This window comes from Hesperophylax consimilis, chromosome 6 (genome assembly GCF_061612785.1).
Source record: "Hesperophylax consimilis isolate HC1 chromosome 6, BYU_Hcon_1.0, whole genome shotgun sequence".
Lineage (NCBI taxonomy): Eukaryota > Metazoa > Arthropoda > Insecta > Trichoptera > Limnephilidae > Hesperophylax > Hesperophylax consimilis.
In genome coordinates, this window is record NC_142841.1 from 36,508,282 (window position 1) to 36,516,334 (window position 8,053).

The 8,053-nt window shown below is 33.7% G+C and overlaps 1 protein-coding gene across 1 annotated transcript in view; it reads left to right on the forward strand.

Annotated features, from left to right (window-relative positions):
• The window catches only part of LOC149423298 (sorting nexin-4-like), a 30,254-nt gene extending 23,966 nt beyond the window's left edge, over nt 1–6,288 (forward strand). Inside the window, exon 10 of the mRNA XM_089632639.1 lies at nt 286–6,288. Within this exon, the coding sequence (XP_089488765.1) occupies nt 286–336 (51 nt within the window). The 3' untranslated portion in view covers nt 337–6,288. The remainder of the gene's footprint in view (nt 1–285) is intronic.
• The last annotated feature ends 1,765 nt before the right edge of the window (nt 6,289–8,053 follow it).

An 8,053-nucleotide genomic window follows, 5' to 3' on the forward strand; every position in this document is an offset into this window, starting at 1 on the left:
TTTATTAGCGAAATTTAGATACAGGATTTAGGACATAATTGAAAATTGGACTTTCTCTCAGGAATGGTATAATTTTTTTTTTTTCTTTTTAAGATGCACATCCGAAAGAGACAATTGCTTTATTGTCTCGTATGATATTGTAATGGTGTGATTTTTGTGACGCCGAGTGTATTGCGACGCCATGTTGAATTAATAATAATGTATATTTGATCCTAATAATATTTTTTGAATTGATCCTAATTCATATTTTTTTAATTATCCTAATATTTGTTGTTAAATTTCCAGGGGTTGCAGACATGGACACAGGTAAAGGAGTGTCTGGATGGGATCTCCTAGTTCCTCTGCCCTATCTCCTTCCCTCCCTCAAACCTTAACTATAACAAACTGTCTTCCTATGAGTGTCATGATCTAAATAATATATTTTTTCAAACTATAGAATATCAACTCGTACCGTGTCACCTTCTGTGAGCAAATTAGGTACTTGAGTTTCCTTTAACCTTCCGTCGCGTGCAATAAGTTGACCGCTGAGTTTGAGCGCAGCGTGCTTGATGGGCACACGTTAAAAAAACATAATAAACACCTAATTAACCCCTCAGTACTTTGGCATATTCTGTTAGAAAGTCAGAGAATCTGTTAGTTTCCGCATCGTAATAAAATCCAAATAAATGGAATATTTCTGAACTAAATAGGTGATGGAATACAAATACTAATTTTATTATTAGAAATAAAGACATAATTTTTTAAAGTATTAATATTTTAAATGCAAGCATAAAGTAGTTTTTAAAATGACTCACCTTAAATTTTTTTATCTAAACACTGAACTGAAATTAATGTGAACGAAAAAAAAAAAATTCACGCAAATGTATTCATCATAAATTTTTCTCAAATTTCAGTCGGAACCTTTGGTTTCGTAGAGGTGTACTTTTTAATCCCTCTGTGGTTAACTTCTAGATTTGAATATAAAGTGTGGTGTATTCTCTTTCTAACACCGTAAAGATCATATTTCTCACCATGATAGTAAGCGAGACCCAATGATTTCTATGAGACCATACGAGCTGTTCAATAAAACCAAACAAATTAGCCTGAGTTAAATTGATTTATACAACTGCCATTTTTATGAGTGTCAAAAGAAGAAAAAATACAAACGTTTCTACAAAAAGACGTAAAACTGGTCGTACAAATTTTAATGAAATTTATGACCTACTATCAAAAATGAGCTTTTCCGAACAAAACTTGAACAACTTTCTGTAGTGAATGTCAAGCACAAATTAAGTTTGGTACCAAATGGCGCAATTGAAAATACGACCGACGGAAGGTTAAGATCACTGAAGAGCCTAACCGATAGATGTGTGTTGTAGGCGTGTCCGGTGTGCATGAAGTGGGGTTAAATTTACCTTACTTTGAGTGAAATTAATCAAACTTTTTCAAATGTTGAAATTCTTTCTTGAAGAATTAATCAATTTTATTAACCTGTCTAGGGCGGTGACCGGGTATGTCATCAAAATGACAATTCAACACTCCTCCAAAAAGTGATATAAAGTCATGAAAAGTTATGAAACAAAAACTAGTTTAAATAGGTTACATAGGTAACTATTAAATCTAGTTTTTGTTTCATCACTTTTAATGACTCTATGTCACTTTTTAAAGGTGTGTTGAATTTTCATTTTGATGAAATATCATGGAACCGTCTAGGGCATAGGAGTCGAAAGCATAGTCAAGTCGCTATAGAACACACTTCTAGGATGTATCTTTTCAGTGTTTGTAGCAATTTTATACATTGGAACCAACCAACTTTGTTCAATTCGACATTGTTTCCCTTTCGACATGTCATGGCAAATTTAGTTTTCTGTAAAATTTTTATTTTAAAATTTTTCATAAACTTTTATAATAATATGTAATAATAATTTATTCCAGTCAAAAATGTTAATCTTATAAATAAGTCAAGGAGTCCCTTAATGTTGTTAAAAGCAGATTGCCAAATGGAATCTGTAAATTACGATAGTTAGGTAAATTGCTTACTCTATTTTATTAAAAATGCTCATTAATCAAGGATTTCGCACTCTGGATATTTCTGTTAAATCTTTATTTCTTAAAAATTTTTCTATGTGTCCAATCAGTTTGTTTAGTTGGTCCAAAGCGTCGGATTCACGTACAGACGTTGCGGGTTCAATCCTCTCCTAGCTAAATCCTCTATCATTGCACAAGCAACATTTTCCACCAAGTATGATGATACATAGTAGGAGGAATTCAAATATTGTCAGTTTATTCCTAAACTTGAGAATTTTTGTCTTTCTTTAACCCTTATGGGCCAGTGCCCTGCATTTGTAGTGTTGAAGAATCGTGCCCATACACGGTACAAAGCACTTCAATTGCAGTGTCGACCTTATACATTAATTTTGCTTTTGGATATTACCTCTATTGGGTTAGTTAAAGACAAAAAATAAAAATGTCACTTAATCAAGTATGGTATTTTCTACATGTTGGCTTTAACAAAAAAATCTTTCTTTATTTATTTAAGTTTCTTTCTCTCCCCAAAAGAAACAAAATAATGTGTACCTATACCAATGTTTGTGACATGCTGAAAATGGATCAAAACTTTTACCTTATATAATCTTATTGCATTTATCAAGTATTGTTGGAGATATTTCAAAGTTATTCTTATGTTAAATTTGTAATTTATTGGTTATGTTGCCAAATTGTTTTTTTTTTTTTTTAATTAAATTTTGTTATATAATAAATTATTTAACTAGCTCTATTTAGGAACTTTATACTAGTATCTGCACCAAGAGGCTGAAGAGGTGATTAAGACAAAAAGTGATTCCAAAGATTCGAATATTTATTTATTTCCTGTAATATACCTAGTTAGGAACTTAGTAATATTCACGAATCAAGTTTTCTTTATTAATTCTACACTTTTAGAGTTTTAGTAGTTAGGTGTCCTTTTCTATTGTAATTAGAAAAGCCTCAGTACAACCAACGCCAGGTATCCGAGAAAATGCGGTAACTCCGGAGAAGATTTTACATGATAGTACAGTTAAAAAAATGAATTACTTAATTAATCCATACAGAAGTCATGCCTACCAAAAATCTGTCTACTTGGCATATTTATTGGTTAAGGCTTATCCAATAAATACACCGGAAGCGAACAGTGGCAATAATGCACTTCTATGACGCGTATCTGAACTGGAAGAGAGTTTAATGTTGAAATAATTGCACAATTGAGGAATCAGGTGGAGGAACGACTTTACATCCATTAGCTAGCCTTAGCTGTCACCACACAAAAAATAGTCGCTTCATTGTCAACAGGTGTCCCTGCATGTAAGAATATCAACACACCTTTCAAGTTGTTATTCCGTCTGTATTTGTGGCTGTGAATAATCCCCACTGTTGCCGCCATTGTCGATATTCTAACCCTACTTTCTTTCATCTGTCAGTTTGCTGTTCATTAAAAGTCAGCTTTTGTTTAATCATAAGATTTTATTAATTATTAATTTGATTCAGTCATATAGTGAAACAAAAATATGAATAGTGAACACAATTTTAACCTTTCCTTATCTGTGGTGTGTATTTACTACACATTTCTTTTAATAACATTAATAACTCTATAAATATATAATAAATTCTGGGTTGAGATTTTAGGTATTCCTCCGTTATACATTTATACACTGAATTAAAAAATAATATTTTACATAGTTTTCAAATTCAATTAAAAATCAGAGATTTTTGTTAAAAATCGGGAACAAATACACCAATACAATCAACCGTGTGATACTAATACGCGAAGAGTGTGCGAGGAAATGACACGCTATTGATGTCCCGCTTTAATTCGTTATGCGGAGACATGAGACATCCACACGTCTGCAGTTGTATTTTGATTTATACCATCGATACCTACGACCGCACAGCTGTGTTTGTGCCAGCCGCCAGCCGCTAGCCAGTTGGCCGCGAACCGTCGTTAGATGTGTACCCCTCGCATGTTTCTTTAGCATCTGCCGATGGTTTTTTCATGTTTTCAGCAATTAAATTACAATTATTATCACTTTTGATATAAAATATAATAAACATAATCGATTAGCTACGAATATTCATATTTGTCTGATATTAAATCGCTTATTTTGAGATGTGTATTGACTACACAGCACCGGAACGCGTGGATTTTTTTAGCACAGTAAGGGAAAGGTTAATAATCCCTTGGTTTTGGTAAAGAAAATTCATACCTTTACTCATTTTTACCTTAGATGAATTATAAAGTGAAGAGAGGTTACTGAGACAATGCGCGTTGTTTCACTGAACTAGGTCCAGTGGACGTGCTTGAAATTTAGGCACATAATTTTGCTCGTCAGACAAGCTGTCACCAGCTGCCACAAACACATTGCTGTAGACTATTTTTGTGAAAAAATGCCATCCGGTGCAAAAATTATTCACGAGCAAAAACAGATCTCACGGTGTTTCTTTCCAAACGTAAATACACACAAATAACATATTATTTCTATAAATACAATTATTCACCCGGTTTTAAAATACCCGTAACAGGTAAATGTCAAAGTGAATTAAAGTGAGATAGCGAACATAGCAACACACTAGTGAGTGTATATTGCCATCTCAGTCACACCCATAATGTAGAATACAGTCATTCGCTGCATCTTTAAAGTATGTGAACGCTTGAATGTCTGTCTTTGTCATACGTGAATTAACATTAATTGTCAATATTGCTTCGGTTCCATGATAACTCAACACAGTGACAATTCAACACACTTTTAAAAAGTGATATAAAGTCATTAGAAACGATGACAAAAAAAAATTTAAACCTAACCTAACCTAACCTACTTAACCCAGTTAATAAAGTATTTGTTTCATCACTTTCTATGACGTTATATAACTTTTTAAAGATGTGATGAATTATCATTTTGATGATTTATCCGGTCACCATTGCTTCACAATACTTAAAAATGTTTGAACTCGTTTCATGAAAAATTACTAATTTTTAATTGTGTCATTATTGCAGAAAACAAGCAGGTGTCCTTAATTAAATATTTTTACCTGAAAAGTACCTTAAAAATTTGGAATTTCAAACAAATTTTATGCTTTTACTATCGTGTAGAATCACCTCCCGAAGTTACTTTGCTTTACCCCTAGATAAGTTGTACAAAAGGAGATACTGGAGTACCAATGTAGTAACATACAGATATATTCCAATGAAGCAATGCGTCCTCTAACCCCGAGGCAACTGTTTATACCTGTACTATATTAATGTATTATGAAGATATTTATGTTTCGATCGTACAGAATATCCCTTATAGAGGAATTGCAATAAACCTTTGTACATACTTACAATATATAACACGCAATAAAACAATAATGAATATGATATTGGTGCCTTTATACTAAGTATGGTTCGTCGCATTCAACTAGAAAATAGTAATGCTGAGCCGAGCCGATATTCGCCCGTAGCAAGAGATAGCCGGTAAGCAGCTGTTAGAGGCCAAAAGGGAGTCAAGTCCGTCAAAAAAGGGTAGAAATTTAATGAAATGGAACAAAATTTTTGAATTACTATGACGACACCAAAATTAGAACAAATTTTAGTAGGTTCAAATGTGAGGTTATGTTTGACTTCCTATTGTGACAAATTGACATAGGAAAAATGTCATAACTCAATTTTTATATATTTTTAATTGCTAAAACTCCGTGTTTCTTCCACATGGTTTTCATTTTGTTGCTGTGGATCAGTCTTTCTGTGCAGATAGAGAAACAATAGTGCTGTTGCTTTTACATCCAATAGATGGTGCTGTTTTTTAAAAAAGCCTGTTTTTTCCTGTCACTAGTGACTTGTATATAATATAGGTATATAAAAATACGCATATTCGAATGCAACGTTGTGTCAAGATTTAAGATTTTGAACAAACCAACATTTACCTTTTTATTTATATAAATTTCCTTACAATATGATGTAGAATTTTACCACTAATTTCTGACCACCATTTGTTTGATGTTGATATGAAAAATATTCATTTGGCATATTTGCTCTTTTAAAGTTACATTATTTTTCCTTTGAACCATCTTGGTGTTGCCATTTAAACAATATTTTTTTTCTACAATTTCTTGACGGACTGTAGCTGGTTTTAGTCTGGTATATAAACTGCCTGCTGTATGATATTATGTAATATGTTTTATGTTAGATCCCTGCTTCCCGCCCTGTGAATATGCCGTGCGTGCTTTACTGTGTGTATTTATTCTCTAATTAAGAACTTCTCAATGCTACAGGGACCATTCTTATTATGTGTGTTTTGTACTGAATAATATTAAAAGATTACAAATTCGACTTTTGTTTTTTTTCCTACTACATATTCCATAGAATTTTATGTTAAAACATCTGGCTTTCTAACAACCACTACATGCAGTCTTTCAAACCTGCTATTGAGAACATTCCAGACGGCCGGCATAGTCCAGTGGTAACGCATTGGACTGCCATTCCGAAGGTCGCGGGTTCGAACCCGGCGTGCGCAAATAAATTTTATTTGATTAATTTGTGTTATTTCACAATTAATTAATTAAAATAATATATAGTATATTTGCGGCACGTTCCAGAGTGGAAGATACTACCAGTATCGCCCTGGTGTAAGACCACCATTCAGAATTGAAACGTTGCTCCAAATGGCTTTAGCCGTGTTTAGTGACTAGATCTGAATAGCCAGGTACTTACCCACCTTCCTCTTTCCCTTCCCCACTTACCTTCAGCCTCACAACATCCCCCAATTGGGGATGCCATAGTCTCTCTGGCTCCAGACGGGAGCAGTTGGGACTCTTGTGAGGTATTCACTATAAAAAAAAAAAGGCACACCCGACTTCAATGTTGTAATCCATGCAAATAAAGTACCTTTCGGAGAACCCAGTGGAAGTTATAATGCCCCATCCATAAGTGAAGTAGCAGTGTTGGTCAATCTGCCACTCTGAGAAACTATAAAATTGACAACCACACTACTTGTAAAATTTTTCAATGCTTATATCAACGTTGAGTTGTGCAATCAAATAAAATAAATAAAGGTACCGATTATGCTACGTTCAGCATAAAACAAATGAAGTGGAGAAATATCAATAGGGTCATTACATCTGTAGCTCAGAAGCAGTACGGAAGATTTTATCATTCAACATGCATGGCTGGGCACCCACGATTACTCACCTTGCCGTTCATTTAGAAAATGGACAGAGGGTTTAATTAATTGAAAACAACATTAATGACGTTGTTACTAATCCGCGGCATACAACACTAACATCATTTTTTAGTTATGTGCTCAAGACGATTTCGCAAAAACACAGACATATGACAAAGTTCCAAGCTATTATACGTGGAATCAGACTGCCAAAATATCCCAAAAGAGAAAGCAAGGTACGCCAGTTGATGGTTTTCCTGGAATTAAAAAAACTAATACTCTTGGAAGAATCTATGTGGTTCATCCCAACAACAGCAAATGTTTTTACTTGAGAATGTTACTTCATGTTATAAAAGGCCCAACAACATCCAAACTGTACAAATAGTTACTTATAATATCTATCAAGCAGCATGCAAAGCAATGGGTCTCTTGAAAGATGACTCTCATTGGGACAACACATTATCAGAAGCTGCTATTTGCAGTTCAGCTAGGTCATTTTTATTTTTATTTATGTATCTATTCATTTATACATACAGTTTATGGGTATACATATTGACATTGGGTGCAAGTAATACAGATAGATGTTCCATATATAAAACATGGTAGTAGAACGAAATGTGATATGCAACTGTATATACATGATTGAAACTTAGGTAGTAATGTTCTGTGAACACCTCACTAGGAGAACCTGTGCCGAGGTGTTCGCATGGGTGTTATTCTGCCGTCATAGGTGGAAACACGATAATATCCTCCTTGGGAGTCTCCACCGTAGTTCAACTCATGGTGGAAGTATTTTACATTATTAGGTTAGAAGTTAGAAACTGTGTTGACATGTTCATCATAATATTATATAGACACAATGTAGTCATTTGAGGTATGTTACGTATCAAAATGTTCTGTAGACA